The 16,640-nt window shown below is 46.3% G+C and overlaps 2 protein-coding genes across 3 annotated transcripts in view; one reads left to right on the plus strand and one right to left on the minus strand.

Moving 5' to 3' along the window:
- Positions 1–746: 746 nt before the first annotated feature.
- On the minus strand, positions 747–15,962 carry TMEM170A (transmembrane protein 170A). 2 transcript variants are annotated; one of them, XM_073307051.1, is made up of 3 exons: positions 14,911–15,962; positions 7,265–7,435; positions 747–5,293 (listed from the first exon to the last, which is right to left on the minus strand). In XM_073307051.1, exons 1-3 carry the CDS (start codon positions 15,023–15,025, stop codon positions 5,163–5,165), a joined length of 417 nt encoding a protein of 138 aa, XP_073163152.1. In that variant the 5' UTR covers positions 15,026–15,962; the 3' UTR covers positions 747–5,162. The 2 variants fall into 2 exon arrangements, with proteins under 2 accessions (XP_073163152.1, XP_073163153.1); XM_073307052.1 differs by having other exon boundaries at positions 7,334–7,435; positions 14,911–15,957.
- Positions 14,950–16,640, plus strand: part of CFDP1 (craniofacial development protein 1) — a 127,681-nt gene continuing 125,990 nt past the window's right edge. Inside the window, exon 1 of the mRNA XM_073307049.1 lies at positions 14,950–16,625. Within this exon, the coding sequence (XP_073163150.1) occupies positions 16,571–16,625 (55 nt within the window). The 5' untranslated portion in view covers positions 14,950–16,570. The remainder of the gene's footprint in view (positions 16,626–16,640) is intronic.

The raw sequence follows: 16,640 nt of genomic DNA on the forward strand, positions 1-16,640 counted from the left end.
CTTCAAACATAAGTGGAGTTTCATTCTCCCCCTTTTGTGTGCTTGCAGCAGGCAGAGAGGACGGTGGAGGACAGTGTGCAGGGAATTCTGAAAGTGCTCTCCACCCTCTCCGAGAAACACCATGGGATCGTTGTGGACTGGACAGGAAGAACTGTGCCATGATGAGAGCCTGGCCTACAGGAATGATTTCACCAGCAGCGTACACAGGACATCCTAGCACCCATCTGCATCTCATGAATAAACATCTCTGTCTGAACTAGCGTTGTTACTGAGTCTCTCTCCTCAGTCCTACAAAGAAGCCTTTCAGGTTATGGGTTCAGGACACAAGGAGGACATTTCTTTTAAGGGAAATTATTGCCTAGTAGTTAGAGGGGAGACAACTCTGCCATTGACCTCGTGGGCCCTTGGGCACATCACTTAGTCTCAGTCCCCGTTGCCCCCCCCATGCTTCCTGACCCCTGTGTAGCATTTGGAGAGCCTCTGATGAAAAACAAAGTATTACAATAGCAGTTATAGACACTAAATTAACTGTGCACGATCCAGCTGAGCTGACTGAAACAACAGACTCCAGGCACGGGGAAGATAGTGTGGATTTCCATAGACAACAAATTGGACTTTTAGGAGGAAATTCACCTAATGCTCTATCTATATTAGCTCATTAAGACAAAGCAGCAGAAAACAGTTGAATATGAAGCACCACTATCCACCCTCCCACTGCTCTACAAAGAGGATGTACACAGGTCTGCTTCACAGCGATCATCAGAGTTTATTGGTAAACAGCTGCACCAGCATTAGAAGTGTCAGTAGAAAAATAGAATTTACTTTTACATTGTTTTCTGTTATACAAAATTTGTTCATATTGGCTGTAGCAGTGAGTGCGATAGAGAGGGAGGCTGATTTGGTTCAAACCAGCACACAGTATGTGCACACACATGAACAGCAGGACCATGAACCTCTGCTCCAGGCATAAAATGACTCCAGTGCAGAAGGCCTCTTGACAGGCTTTTTGCTTCACTTAAGCCTTTGATCAGGCTCTCTGGACTAGGGTGAAATGCACCTTCAACAGTCAGGCAACAGAACCTATGCTTTCACATTTTTCTACAAGTTCTTTGCTAGTTGTGGTCATTTTGCCCCATGATGCAGTGGGAATTGCACTGCACCCAAACAAGCCTGTGTCATTTTAACAGCCCCATGCAACAGCTGCACAGACTTGTGATAAAAAGTTGGTGACAAAGAGCTACCTTCTAGGCATGAACTGTTATTACAGTGTCTTCACTGGCTCTTAAGATTCAGTCCCTCCCTCCCTCCCAGTAAATATTTTTATGTACAGGCTGAGGGCCAGATCCTCCGTTTTTGTAAACTAGCATAGCCCTATTTATTTCAGTGACACTACATCCATTCATACCAGCTGAAGATTAACTGTGAGCTTCTACTTGCTTAATTAAAGTTTAAAAGGACATTAAGGAACTGAGCAAGCACATTTGATGGTGGGGGTGGAAGACAGACGTTGCTTTTAATAATGGATTTGTTACACCAGCACAAAAGCTCTTCTTTTGGGTTTGGTTTATTGCATGGGAAAGGAGAGAGAAGGATGTCTCCTCTGTAGCCTTCTGCATTTTAACAGAGCGTGGACAATAAGACCAGAGAACACTGAAGATAGCAGAGCACTCATGAAGTTTCCCCTATCACTAAAATAATATGAACAGCCTTGCCCCTGTGACTCAGTATTTGATAAGACCTGATTGGTCACCTTTACAAGACCGCTCCCTGAAAAATTCACTGGACCTGGGCAAATTCAGATAAACACTACAGATAACAAATCATTCAACACTCAATGCCTACTGAAGATGCATATTCACACTCTTTAAGGTGAACAGATAAATGGTAGTTAAGGAAATTAAATAGGTAGAAAATAGAGCAGCTTCTAGGTCTTCCAGTTGCTCTAAGCCAGGGATTCTCAAACTGGGGGTCAGGACGCCTCAGGGGGTCACGAGGTTATTACATGGGGGATTGCGAGCTGTCAACCTCCACCCCAAACCCTGCTTTGCCTCCTGCATTTATTATGGTGTTAAATATATATATAAAAAAAGTGTTTTTAATTTATAAGGGGGGGTCGCACTCAGAGACTTGCTATGTGAAAGGGGTCACCAGTAAAAAAGTTTGAGAGCCACTGCTCTAAGCCATTTTATCTTCATATTTGTTCTAGCTCATAATTATGAGTTTGTTTCATTCAAGTTCAAACCACAGCAATTAATGGTCAAAAGCACAAAGATGCCCTCTGCTAGTGAGTGGCAATGGAAAGCAGCAGTGCGCTACCTGTGAGCTGAGAGATCTTTTAGGAGAACTTTTTGGCACCAGCTCCCGCCTCCCACCACTGCTTCCTTCACATCCCTACAGGAAGAGTCAGCAGCAGGACAACAAACCAGCAGGACAACAAACCCTCTGGATTTGGGGACTGCTGGTTCAACAAAACTGACTGTATAGGTGAGGGCACCTGCTCTCCAGCTTCATTTATCCCTCTGGATTGTCCTCATGAGAGACCTGCAGATTCTCAGCTCTTTCATGTCAGAATATTATGAAGCCTTTTCTGCTAAGCTCTCCCATGGGGTATGATCCTTGCTCTTGAGGGAATTCAAACACGGGGTGGGAACACAAGCACAGGGGTCACTGCAAATGTCTGGAATGCCAGTTTCTAGTGGCCCCCATAAAGAAAAGATTCTAAGATATTGAGTGTATCTGACAATAGCCCCATGGCACAAGACTTTTATAGACAAAGGAATTTTGTACCCAACAAAATTCAGGATCATCTGCAAAGCAAGCTGCGTTTAGGACATGGGCTATGCTGTGCAGATATTGGAGATAAATGGGAAAGAGGACAGGATACAAGGTGACTTTTACATAGCTCATTTTAGACTGCTTTTCCTCCTTTCAGACTCTTGGAAAGGAGTCTGAGGTGGCTAAAATAACCAAGCCTGAGCCACTAGGAGAGATAGATACAAGGGTAATAATGACAGCCCTGTCCATGCAGCATAACACATGTAGGATACATTTAGAATTCCCAGTGCTTAGTACAAGTTACTTGGTGTTCAGTGTGTTACAACAGCAGTTACATTTAATTTGAAGCTTTGCCACCTAAAGATTAGGCATTCACATGAAAGCCTCTCTCAGATTATCCCACAGCTTGTATTTTTTTTTTTTATTAAAACTAGACCAGTCAGCATTAGACCGATTCTAGGAAAGCCTCATCACAATAAACTGCCTCTCCAGATAACTGTTGATGGGCAATAGAAGACTATTATGCTAGGACAATTTCTTTATGCTGCAAAAAGTGCAATACCTCTCTTCTGGCTGTTTATGGTAGATGGCATTACGTAAGGAGGAAGTGATGGGTGTTATTGTAAAAGGAAGCAGGAATTTAGATGTAAAAGGCAATCTGGTTTGCCAATAAAATAATTAAAAACAAGTTCAGTAAAAAAAAAAAATCAACGATTTTTAAAAGTGTCTCCTGAGGAGCAGATGTCCTACTAATGGACACATCTGATGCTTCCTTTGTAGCAAGTGGATCTGGAAATGCAAATACATTGCCCTCGGCACCATGACAAACAGCGGGGAAGCTGCAGATGGCTACATAGCCTTAAAGGAATGCTTAGGGTTAGTCCCCAGGCCCTAGAGAACAAAGAAAGCACATGGCTGTACAAGGGCCCTTACTGCACAAGTGCCTTCTGTCAAAAGGGCAGAGAGTGAAAGAAGTTTAAAATCCTTTTCTTAAAAAACAAACAAAGAAAGGACAGAAGAGATCATGTTTCCTGGAAGTACTAGTCACTGAAGGAAGGGCAAATCACCCAGGCACTTTCTTGGACTCCCCCAAGACGCATCCAATCTTCAGAGACATCTCAGAGATGGTTAGGCCCAGATATTTAGAATGGAGGATGTGCAAGTGGCCCATTAAGACACACAGCTGGCACATGCTGTGACTCATGGAAGCCAGATGCAGAATTCTAAATCTCTGGACCTCTGATTAGTATAACATCAAATTAAAACTTGAATTACCTTCATGCCACTGTAAACATGTTAAGACTTTAAGTACTTAAAGGGAGAACTAACAAAAGCTTAATCAAAGTCAGGCTTTTTCAAGGCATGGAGATCAAGAGGGATACATACATGATTTACAACTACTTGTTGCTGGGGTAGTGGTCATTCACCAGAATTTGCCTCCTTAACAGAAGGTATATGGTGGCTGGTAATTTCACTGTAATTTCCATTTCTAAGTATCTAAAATGAGGTTTCCTTTTGCTGCTCCCCCCACTAAACCCAACAATTATCATTAGAAAGGTGGGGGGGGAAGGCCAATTAATATAGTTCATAAAAACTGCATTTCACATCTTTAAAAAGTGTTTTAAAAGGTTCATCACAAAGCGTAAAGTAGCAAGAGGTCAAAGCATTCACTGAACTCTGTACCTGCCAGGTCACTCAGTAGTAACATTTCTACAGCAGAACCTCTCTATGTCACATTGTAGATTCTTTCTGTTGCTACAACAGTTCATTGTTTGCAACATTATACTAAACGCTACTAACCCCAGAGGCCGGCCCTCCCCCCCCATCCTATGACTTCTCCCCCCCCAAAAACCTTGGCACTTAATGTTACCAAAATGTAACAAAATAAATGTTAATAAATTAGCTTCAGTTTCAACCAAGTCTACAACAGACTGAAGACTGATCAAACAGTATATTCTGGTTTGAAGATGATAATGCTTGCAGTAGCATCTGTGAAATATTTAACCCCTTATTTTCCAGGGAAGCATGGACACAGCTGTGCTACAAGAAAATCAAGACAAGCTTTTTTACTGTGCCTGCTTGTGTACTTTAGAGAAGCCAAGTTTAAACAAACCAACATTGTGTTGAGGAACTTCATCTGGAGTGCATAACCCCTCAGATTAGATCTCTTCCCTAGTTTAAATCATTCTGCTACCAAATCAGCGACAGAACCAGGCCTTTAGAAAACCAGACACATAACACCTTCCAGGTATGTCCAGGATCTTCGTCTCATGCTGTTTTCTGCCCAGAGCTTGAAAAATTGCCATATTCATGGACTACCTCTGCCACGCAGTCGAAATCTTCTCCCCTCCCGATTTGATCTTCAGACTCAAGTCTCCAGAGGAATGCTATAGAGTTGCTAAAATCCGTGAGAAGGAAACCACCATCACACAGAACGTTTGCCCCACACCTAGAGTAAGTGCTTCGAAGGGGATCATTTGTTTTGCAGCAGCTCTGTAAACTCCAGCAATAGCTGCACCTGATAAGAAAAGAGCGTTAATGTGCTATGGCAAGTTTGAGATAGAAACTTTTAGTCATACACAGGAATGGACAGCAAGGGCCAATCTCACAGTCTGGTCTATTTTTGTATGTTCAGCTTTGGTTATTTAGATGTCCAAACCACTGAATACATTGGAGTTTTACATCTAAATAAAAGAAAATAATCATGCTAGCAAATAACTGTGCTTGCAAAAAGCAATATAAACAAAATTTTGCCTGGTCTTTGTAAAGTCTCCAGTCATTAACCAGACATCTGTTTAAATCAAACACCTGAAGTACATTTTAAAAACTAAGTAGTTGGAAAGAATTGCTCTCTTTATTCAGCAGTTAAGACTAGAGTCTTGATTTCAACATTTTCTTCTCCAACTGTTCACTTCATTAATGCCTACAACAGCACAGAGTTCTTAGCGAGACATGTCAGCATTCTTTTAATGTAGTTTTAACTATGGAACAGCCCTGTCCACACTTAACAGCCACCAAAGGAGGGTTTAGTTTCCCAGCCACCCTATCAGACTGTCACAACACCACAATTAACATGGAGGTACTGCGATTTTATTATCCTATAGGTGATCACTGTTGGCAGGTTTTACTATAGGTGGTATACATATACACATGTGCCGGATGCATTGTTTACCATCCTCACAAGTTAAGGAAAGTAGAGAGAGGTTCCGACAGGAGAGGAGACTGGATACTACAGAAGGACCTGGGGCAATGGAAGGGATTTCACTGGGGAAAATGCAAAACATTTTATTTGAGACAGACATATACTCCCAGTACAAGGTGGGAATACGGCAGACAGAGAGAGAATGCGGGACTGGATCCTATGAAGGACAGCAGTAGCACATTACACGTTCATTGCAATGTGATACCAATCACAGTCCAGAAGTAAAATGGGATAATAATAAAACCTTGCTAATGCCTCATTGAATGGCGTATTGTATGGGGCTTCTTTAGATAAACTGTTTATTCAATGAGTTGTGGGACACCGTAGACCAGAATCTTTTGTGCCCATGACTCAGAATCCTTTGTTCAGTTTCAGGCAAACATACAGATCACTGGGAAAAAGAAAAGGAGGAGGACTTGTGGCACCTTAGAGACTAAGAAATTTATTTGAGCATAAATAAATAGCTCAAATAGCTGTAGCTCATAAAAGCTTATGCTCAAATAAATTGGTTAGTCTCTAAGGTGCCACAAGTACTCCTTTTCTTTTTGAGGATACAGACTAACACAGTTGCTACTCTAAAACAGATCACTGGGAGTGGCTGGTCATTACACATATTGAATCTATTTCCCTATGTTAAGTATCCTCACACCTTCTTGTGAAGTGTCTAAATGAGCCATCTTGTTTATCACTGCAAAAGTTTTTTTCTCCTGCTAATAGCAGCTCATCTTAATTAATTAGCTTCTTACAGTTTGTATGGCAACTTTCACCTTCTCTGTATGTATGTATATCTAAATCTTCTTACTATATGTTCATTCTATGCATCCGATGAAGTGGGCTGTAGCCCACAAAAGCTTATGCTCTAATAAATTTGTTAGTCTCTAAAGTGCCACAACTACTCCTGTTCTTTTTGCGGATACAGACTAACACGGCTGCTACTCTGAAACCTGTCATACAGATCACTGTAAAATATTTTAAATATATTTCAAGTCTGAAAAAGTGACTAGACGTGCCACAGTTAGATTCCACATTTATCTTCCGGCTCAATGTTAATTGTTCTCCATTTGAGCCTGTTTTGAAATCCTCTGTGAAAGACACTAGAAAAAGAGAGCATTAAGAAACTGTATGGGAAGGTCTAACTTAAAGCACATGGGGCAGGACCCTTACTTTGAGATGTTAGTTCCTTTCTCATGGGGAAGAAATAGCATCCCACTTCAGCAAGCATCTGAAGTGAACTCTCACCAAGAGACACCCATCAGTCAAATGAGTACTTTGGAAAGTCTAACATACTTGTTAAGATTCCAGCAGAAATTGGTCCCACGATGCCCATCAACAGGATGCTTACAGACATGAACCTACCATATTTGTGATGTCTGAGGGTGAAGAGCGCCAGTAATCCCGCAGGGATGTGGAAAAAGAGAGAGGACACCAGTGCCCACAGGAATACACCATACCACATTTCTGCAAGGCAAGGAGAAAGAGAGTTGACTCAGGCAGGACACTTCACCGTCTACCTGAACACAACAGCCGCTACCAAAGGCTCTGTCATAAATATACAGCTAAGGGTAGCATAATATCCCTCCCTTACCTATAAAGGGTTAACCAGTTCAATTAACCTAGTAGGCACCCGACCAGAAGGATCAATGGGGAAAGAAAATAGTTTCAAATCTGGAAGGGTTTGTTCTGGGCTCTGCGGGTGTTCTCTCGGGAGACAAAAGAAAAGACCAAGCAAGTAATCCAGCTCCTACTAAAATAATGTTACAAAAATAGTAAGTAATAGCAAAAAATGCATTAAATTATCTTTTGTTTTAGCTTGTAAGTTTTCCCTGTGCTAAAAGGGAGGTTTATCCCTGGGGTTTTTTGTTTTTTTTTTGGGTAACTTTAAAGTTTTGCCTAAAGGAAAATCCTCTGTGTTTTAGAATCATAGAATATCAGGGTTGGAAGGGACCTCAGGAGGTCATCTAGTCCAACCCCCTGCTCAAAAGCAGGACCAATCCCCAATTAAATCATCCCAGCCAGGGCTTAGTTTTAAATCTGATTACCCTGTAAAGTTACCTTCCATCCTAACTTTACCAAGGTGCTTCTTTTACTTTTTTTCCCTTTATAATAAAGTTCTGTTTTTTAAAAATCTGGTTTCCCTATTTGGTTGGTGTATTATTCTCAAGCCTCCCCAAAAAAGGGGGTAAAGAGGCTTGGGGAAATATTTTAGGAAACAAACTCCAAGTGGTCCTTTTCCTAAATCTTTGTCTAACTCACTTGGTGGTAGCAGCAGTACCCACCCAAGGGGGGGAAAAAAGAATTTGTGCCTTAAAAAAGTTTTTAACCTCAGCTGGTAAAAATAAGCTTAGGGGGTCTTTCATGCGGGTCCCCACATCTGTACCTTAAAGTTCAAAATGGGGAGGGAACCCTAACAGGCTTCTATCAGGATTGGGCTCCCACTGTGCTAGGTGCTGTACAAACACACAGGATGACAAAGTTCCTGCTCTAAAGAGTTTAAGAGGAAACAAGATATAGACCATGTACCCTAAGAGTGTCCATGATGTAAGGGACCAAGCTGTGACCTCACTACACGCAGCTACAGAAGTTTGCTCGGATTTGGGAATGGCAATGCTAAGACGACATTCGGCCATTACAAATGCCTGCCCTAACTTCAGAACAATTTGAAAGTTACATTGTAGTTTTGGAATTGATGTATCACAAGTGTAAACGGCCCTGTAATAATCCCTTGAGCATCTACAATCTGATCATTTGTTTATTATAGCAGCCAAGATACAGGCACACTTCTCTGAATCTCTTCATGCTACCAAAACTTATTCCATGCTGGAGGGAGATCAAAGGAACACCGAATTGTTTTGGAATAGGAACCTGAAAAAGCAGTAACTAGACAGAATACTGCACTGGTCTGCATCGCTGTCAGAAAATGAGCCTTCTTAGTGGAGTTGGGGGAAGGTAAGGAAGAGATCAAGAGAGCAATTTCTTTAGCATGGCCAAGGGATACGACTATGCATTGCACACCATGATCTAGCTTGAAAGTGACACTGAATAAGAATGGTAGCACCTCCTTAGCAGGAAAATTGCTCCCCACAGTATAGTCAGACTTGCTCAGTTTTGTGACAATAACATGATTGACTGCTTTTTACTCCAATGAGTCAACACAACTACTGCTGGATTCTATGCTGGCTGGTGCAGAGTGGAACAACTGCAGGGCCAAATTCTGCCCTCATTTACACTCATGCAACCCCATTCAGGACAAGGGCTAGAGCTACCCTTGCAGGCAGGATGTGACCTGTTGCTTTTGTTATTGGTGATGATTAGGGCCCTACAAAATTCATGGCCATGAAAAATGTGTCACGGACTGCAAAATCTGGTCTTTTGTTTGCTGTTACCCCATACTATACAGAGTTCACAGGGGAGGCCAGTTTTTCTCAAGTTGTGGTCCCTGACCCAAAAGGAAGTTGCAAGGGGGTTACAAGGTTATTTTAGGGGGCTCACGGTATTGCCACCCTTATTTCTGTGCTGCCTTCACAGCTGGGCAACTGGAGAGTGGCAGCTATTGGCCAGGCACCCAGCTCTGAAGGCAACGCCCCGCCAGCAGCAGCGCAGAAATAAGGATAGCAATACCATACCATGCCACCCCTTCTTATGTGCTGCTGCCTTCAGAGCTGGGCGGTCAGAGCGCGGCGCCTGCTGACTGAGGGCCCAGCTCTGCAGAAGTAAAGGTGGCAATACCAGACCAGGCCATCCTTACTTCTGTGCTGCTGCTGGCGGCGGTTCTGCCTTCAGAGCTGGGCTCCCGGACAGCAGCCACCGCTCTCCAGCTGCTCAGCTCTGAAGGCAGTGTCACAACCAACAGCAGTGTAGAAGTAAGGGAAGGAGTACTGCAACATGCCCTACAATAACCTTGTTCCCCCTGCAAACTCCTTTTTGTGTCAGGACCCCACTGTGAAATATCAGAATTAAATAGCTGAAATCATGAAATTTATGACTTTAAAATCCTATGACCATGAAATTGACCAAAATGGACTGAATTATTTAGGGCCCTAGTGATGATGCACAAGCCAGATAGAAGCCATCTTGACCTGCATATCCCCAGCTGAGTTTGCAGGACTGGCAATTAAGGAAAAGTTGTATTTGTAAACTGACTAAATAGGAGATGGATTCACCCAGACAGTCAACATGGAAGCAAGTTTTGGTGCTAGGGCACCCTTAAAATCTTATTTGAGTATTTAAAAAAAATTCTAGTACTGATCCCGAGAGGAAAAAAAAAACCTAAGTGCCATGGCATAAAGATCCTGTGTTATTTATCTGCTAGATTTCTGCTGGAAAATTAGTTAACAGCTTGGATTTCCAACACTAATGGGCTGTTTGAAAACCACATCCTTGAGTCAAACAGCAGAGTACAGTAATAAAGAAATGTACAAAAGCAGCAAAGAGTCCTGTGGCACCTTATAGACTAACAGAGGTATTGGAGCATAAGCTTTCGTGGGTGAATACCCACTTCGTCAGATGCACGTAGTGGAAATTTCCAGAGGCAGGTATAAATATGCAATCTATGCTATTACTTGCAATTTGTTTTGATCCTTTGACAACTATTGCTCTGATGAAGTGAGCTGTAGCTCACAAAACCTTATGCTCAAATAAATTTGTTAGTCTCTAAGGTGTCACAAGTACTCCTTTTCTTTTTGCACATACAGACTAACACGGCTGCTACTCTGAAACCTGCTCTGCACCTGTTCTTCTAGATAATAGCTGCCTCTGAACCTGAGCAATAAGGATGCCTAGAAACAGAAGGCAACTTTTTACTCTTGTGTAAGTGTAGTACTTCAGAAGCAGCTCTCTCTCCAGGACAACAGCTTGGATTCAAGCATCATTAGGAAGCAGTTAAATTAAGTTGGCAGAAAAACTGACTGAGTTTTTCTTCCCATGATGAAATAGAACTCAACTTGTAAGCTTGCTGACAAGGACTCCTGCACTACTTCTGCAGAAGTTATTTCAGGTTAACCAAGCAAGAAATTTAAAATCTTGTAATGTGACAAGTGTTAATACCACAGATTCTGGAAACTTTTTTTTTTTTGAGTGTAGGGACTGGCGTCCTGATAGCTCTGCCAGAGGACTAAAATGATGATCTTTGAGAACCACTGTTGCTATTGTAAACATCCTTTGAAATGAGGAACTCCTGCTGTACTTCTCCTTTGTCTTATTACTTATTATTGTATTACAATACCAAGCTCTGTATGGATATGCACTTTCAAGTCTTGCTTAATCTTTTTAAAATAACAAAAGCACTACAAATTAATTAACTCTCCCTCAAAAAAAAGTTATCAATTGTACCTCTGAATTGAATTTGCCACTACAGCGATGCATCTATTGCTTTGTTAATGCATTATTTAATGCAGTTGGAGTCGTAACAGCTTACCGATTTTAATAGAGTTGGTTCAAACAAAATGCATTACTTGTAACTCCTTGTTTTGTTTACTAATCAAACAAGCTTGCCACTTCTATATTCTGCACTCAGAATAATACGGAATTCTTAAATCAAAATTAAATATTCTTCTAAAAAAATCTGCTCTAGGAATTATTTGGGGGGTGTTCTCTGGCCTGTGTTATACAAGAGGTTAAACTAGAGGATCACAACAGTCCCTTCTGATCTTTGAATCTTGAGACATATAATATTTAAATATAGCACCACAGTAGAAAAGCAGCTTAAATACTGCAGCGAACGAGGTCTCAAGTGTAGAAGTTAGAGAAATAGCCAAGGACTTTTTTTTTTAAATTCCCCAGTGAGATCGCTGTTAGAAAAGCCTTCCTACTGAGTAAACAAAATCGAGTTCCCTCTCACTGCTCTCTAGAACGAAACGAAGTTCAGTAAAACACAACCTGCATTTGTGACTGAAGTGATACCAAACCTGTAATGAGATTCCTAGTAGTTTTTAATGCAAGCAAAGCTACCCTTGCGTCTAGCCTCTCAACAATTAACCAAAGAGCAGCCCCTTTTTACACTTGCTTCAACTAGCAATACTGTAATAATCAGAAAAGGCTTCACTCCAAAGCTCCAAACTACACACAGACTGTATGTATCAGACTGTGATATTGTACGTACACTGTAAGTCTGCAGCCTGTTTTTGCTCACACTGTAAACTTGTCCCTTTATTTTAAATGCCATTCTCTATATGGAGTGTCAAATGTCATGAAAACTGGAGAAGCAACTGTACTGCCAAAGATATCCATCCATACAGGGGACCAATAATAAAGAGGATTAAGCACATAAGAATGGCCATATTGGGCCAGATCAAAGGTCCATCTAGCCCAGTATCCTGTCTTCTGACAGGTTTCAGAGTAACAGCCGTGTTAGTCTGTATTCGCAAAAAGAAAAGGAGGACTTGTGGCACCTTAGAGACTAACCAATTTATTTGAGCATGAGCTTTCGTGAGCTACAGCTCACTTCATCGGATGCATACCGTGGAAACTGCAGCAGACTTTATATATACACAGAGAATATGAAACAATACCTCCTCCCACCCCACTGTCCTGCTGGTAATAGCTTATCTAAAGTGATCATTAGGTTGGGCCATTTCCAGCACAAATCCAGGTTTTCTCACCCTCCACCCCCCCACACACAAATTCACTCTCCTGCTGGTGATAGCCCATCCAAAGTGACAACTCTTTACACAATGTGCATGATAATCAAGTTGGGCCATTTCCTGCACAAATCCAGGTTCTCTCACCCCCTCACCCCCCTCCCAAAAACCACACACACAAACTCATTATCCTGCTGGTAATAGCTCATCCAAAGTGACCATTCTCCCTACAATGTGCATGATAATTAAGGTGGGCCATTTCCAGCACAAATCCAGGTTCTCTCACATCCCCACCCCCCACCCCCATACACACACAAACTCACTCTCCTGCTGGTAATAGCTCATCCAAACTGACCACTCTCCAAGTTTAAATCCAAGTTAAACCAGAACTTGGGGGGGGGGGTAGGAAAAAAAAAGAGGAAATAGGCTACCTTGCATAATGACTTAGCCACTCCCAGTCTCTATTTAAGCCTAAATTAATAGTATCCAATTTGCAAATGAATTCTAATTCAGCAGTTTCTCACTGGAGTCTGGATTTGAAGTTTTTTTGTTTTAAGATAGCGACCTTCATGTCTGTGATTGCGTGACCAGAGAGATTGAAGTGTTCTCCGACTGGTTTACGAATGTTATAATTCTTGACATCTGATTTGTGTCCATTTATTCTTTTACGTAGAGACTGTCCAGTTTGACCAATGTACATGGCAGAGGGGCATTGCTGGCACATATCACATTGCTGGATGTGCAGGTGAACGAGCCTCTGATATATATATAGCCTCTGTGTATATATAAAGTCTGCTGCAGTTTCCATAGTATGCATACCATGAAGTGAGCTGTAGCTCAGGAAAGCTCATGCTCAAATAAATTGGTTAGTCTCTAAGGTGCCACAAGTACTCCTTTTCTTTTTGTCTTCTGACAGTGGCCAATGCCTGGTGCCCCAGAGGGAATGAACAGAACAGGTAATCATCAAGTGATCCATCCCCTGTCCCCTACTCCCAGCTTCTCGCAAACAGAGGCTAGGGACACCATCCCTGCCCATCCTGGCTAATAGCTTTTGATTCAAGTGACCCCTATTTGTACCCACATTCATTTAGACGGGGGGGGGGGGAGCAGTTTTTACCTACAGCTTTTAAAATAGAAGCATGGTTTTGTTGGCTGGTGCATGTGGGACACAATCAATCAATTGATTTTAAAGGTTGGAGTCACTGCCTGATTGCACTTGACCTATTACTGTCACCAAGAACACTTAGCCACCATTTCTCACACCTGCTTCCCAGGCATTTACCATGTTTCAAAACTTGCTGAAGGCCTGGCAGGGTTTCGCTTGAATCTAGGGGCAATGCAAACCCATTTGATGAGCTTCTTTCTAGGAGAGACACCACAATTCTGTTCTCTAACCTTACCTACTTATAGGGCATTTTTACAAAAGATTCCCAGTGTGGCCATCACCTAATCAGTGATCTCAAGGGTAGGAGCCCTGTGGGCAGGCTCTAGCTGATGGTTTCAGCACCGCCACAGTTAGATTTGCTCAGTTCTGGTCACCCTTTCTTAAAGGACAGACGGCAGGGGGGCTTGGAGCCAAGCACTGAAAACTGTGATTCCAGGGCCTGGCACTGCTCAGTTCAGACAGAGAATGTGACCAGAACACACAGACTGATGAAGGGGGGGCGGCGGAATCGGTCCCGGGGGAGAAGGGGCGGACGTGGGCGCAGCTGGAGGCTGTCCTGAAAGGCGGGGCCGGGGCCGGCGCCGGAGAACGGACGGGGCGGGAGCGGCGGCGGCGGCCGGCCGGCTTCCCGGAACTTGGGGCGAGCTCAGGGCCCCCAGGGACGGGCTCAGAAAATGAAGCGGGGGCGGGTCTGCGGTCCCGAAGGATGGGGCCGGAGAATGGACCGGGTCGGGGTCCCGGAAAGGGGCGGGGCCGGGAGCCGGGTCCCGGAGGGGACGCGGAAGGGCGTCGGGGTCCCGGAAAGGGGCGGGGCCGGGAGCCGGGTCCCGGAGGGGACGCGGAAGGGCGTCGGGGTCCCGGAAAGGGGCGGGGCCGGGAGCCGGGTCCCGGAGGGGACGCGGAAGGGCGTCGGGGTCCCGGAAAGGGGCGGGGCCGGGAGCCGGGTCCCGGAGGGGACGCGGAAGGGCGTCGGGGTCCCGGAAAGGGGCGGGGCCGGGAGCCGGGTCCCGGAGGGGACGCGGAAGGGCGTCGGGGTCCCGGAAAGGGGCGGGGCCGGGAGCCGGGTCCCGGAGGGGACGCGGAAGGGCGTCGGGGTCCCGGAAAGGGGCGGGGCCGGGAGCCGGGTCCCGGAGGGGACGCGGAAGGGCGTCGGGGTCCCGGAAAGGGCGGGCGGGGCGGGGCCAGCCCGGTACCTGGGAAGCTGACCAGCGGGGTGGTGAACAGGGTGCCATTGTCCACCCGCGGCACAAGGCGCAGGCTCAGGATCTGCTGCAGGAGCCCGCCCGCGCCCGGCTCGCTGCTCTCCATTCCGCCGCCATTAAGGGCCGGGAGCAGCCTCGGCGCCTCACCTGAGAGGGCCTCCCGGAATTCGTCAGCCCGCCCCGGCGGAACGGACGGCTCTGTGCGCCAATCGCACCGCGGATCGCCGGTCGGGTCCCGCCTCTCCCCATGACAGACAAGAGCCTCTGCCCATTACCCCACGGTGCCTAGCGGGGTGGGACGCCGCTCGGCTACGCCTCCCGCCCTGACACTCTCGCAAGCGCAAGTGCGCCCCCTGCGGGCGGAGGGCGCCGCACCAGCTCTGTGCGCTCAGAAGTCCCCGGTCCCCGCCCCGCTGGCTGGCAGCGCCCCCGAGCCGGTCCTGCACGTGCCGGGGCCTCAGGCTGCAGGCACTGTCCGCAGTCCCGGCCCCCGCGGGTCCTCCAGCTTCGACCGCCGCCTCCCTCCGCTGCAGACGTGAGCGGATAGCGGGGGGGAGCGGGCTCACTGCTCCTCTCAGCGCAAGGCCTGGCCACCCCTGCACAGTGACTTCGCTCCCAAAGCCGGAGCCCAAGTGGTGCCCGGGAAGGAGGGTAGGGCAGGTAATTAACTGGCCACCTATTTTTAAGGCAATAAAGGGAGCAGTAGAGCTGGTTGGCGCGGGGCCCTGTGTGTGTTATCAGCCTACGAGCATTTGTACAATCACGGCTTGGAAACAGACTGTCTGAATGGTGCGGCTCTTGCCGAGCGGCAACTGCACAGACAGTGGCTAATTCAACCTCAGGCCCCTCTAGCAAGGTGGGCCAGTGTCATTATTCCCAAAGGAAACAGGAGCGGAGAGGCAAAGTCACCTGCCCATAGCCTCTGAAGAAGACAGCGACAGAGCTGGGCACAGAACCCAGGCGTCCGGCTCACGGCCACCTGCTTTAATCCACCGGACCCCACCCCCTTCCCGGAGCTGGGCACAGAACCCAGGCGTCCGGCTCACGGCCACCTGCTTTAATCCACCGGACCCCACCCCCTTCCCGGAGCTGGGCACAGAACCCAGGCGTCCGGCTCACGGCCACCTGCTTTAATCCACCGGACCCCACCCCCTTCCCGGAGCTGGGCACAGAACCCAGGCGTCCGGCTCACGGCCACCTGCTTTAATCCACCGGACCCCACCCCCTTCCCGGAGCTGGGCACAGAACCCAGGCGTCCGGCTCACGGCCACCTGCTTTAATCCACCGGACCCCACCCCCTTCCCGGAGCTGGGCACAGAACCCAGGCGTCCGGCTCACGGCCACCTGCTTTAATCCACCGGACCCCACCCCCTTCCCGGAGCTGGGCACAGAACCCAGGCGTCCGGCTCACAGGAAAGCGCAGAGCGGTCAGGGTGACGAGCCCCGAGGAACTGCAGCCCTCACAGATGTACGGCACCGACGGGGGCAGGGCGGCCGGCGCGACGCATGCTCGACGGATTGGTCCCAGCAGCCGCCCGGCGCTTCTTTCGGACAGAGCGCCGCCCAGCGGAAAAGCCACTTCCGCATCCCGCTACCGCCGGGTGTTCCGTCCCTCCAAGTGCCCCTCGAGACGCTCTAGCCCCCCAGCTCTATGGTGCCCCCAAGCGCAAGAGGGCGCTCTAAGCATTCCGGTGCGTGGCTCTATGGTACGTCTCCCACGG

The sequence above is a fragment of the Lepidochelys kempii genome, chromosome 12, assembly GCF_965140265.1.
Source record: "Lepidochelys kempii isolate rLepKem1 chromosome 12, rLepKem1.hap2, whole genome shotgun sequence".
Taxonomy (NCBI): Eukaryota; Metazoa; Chordata; order Testudines; family Cheloniidae; genus Lepidochelys; species Lepidochelys kempii.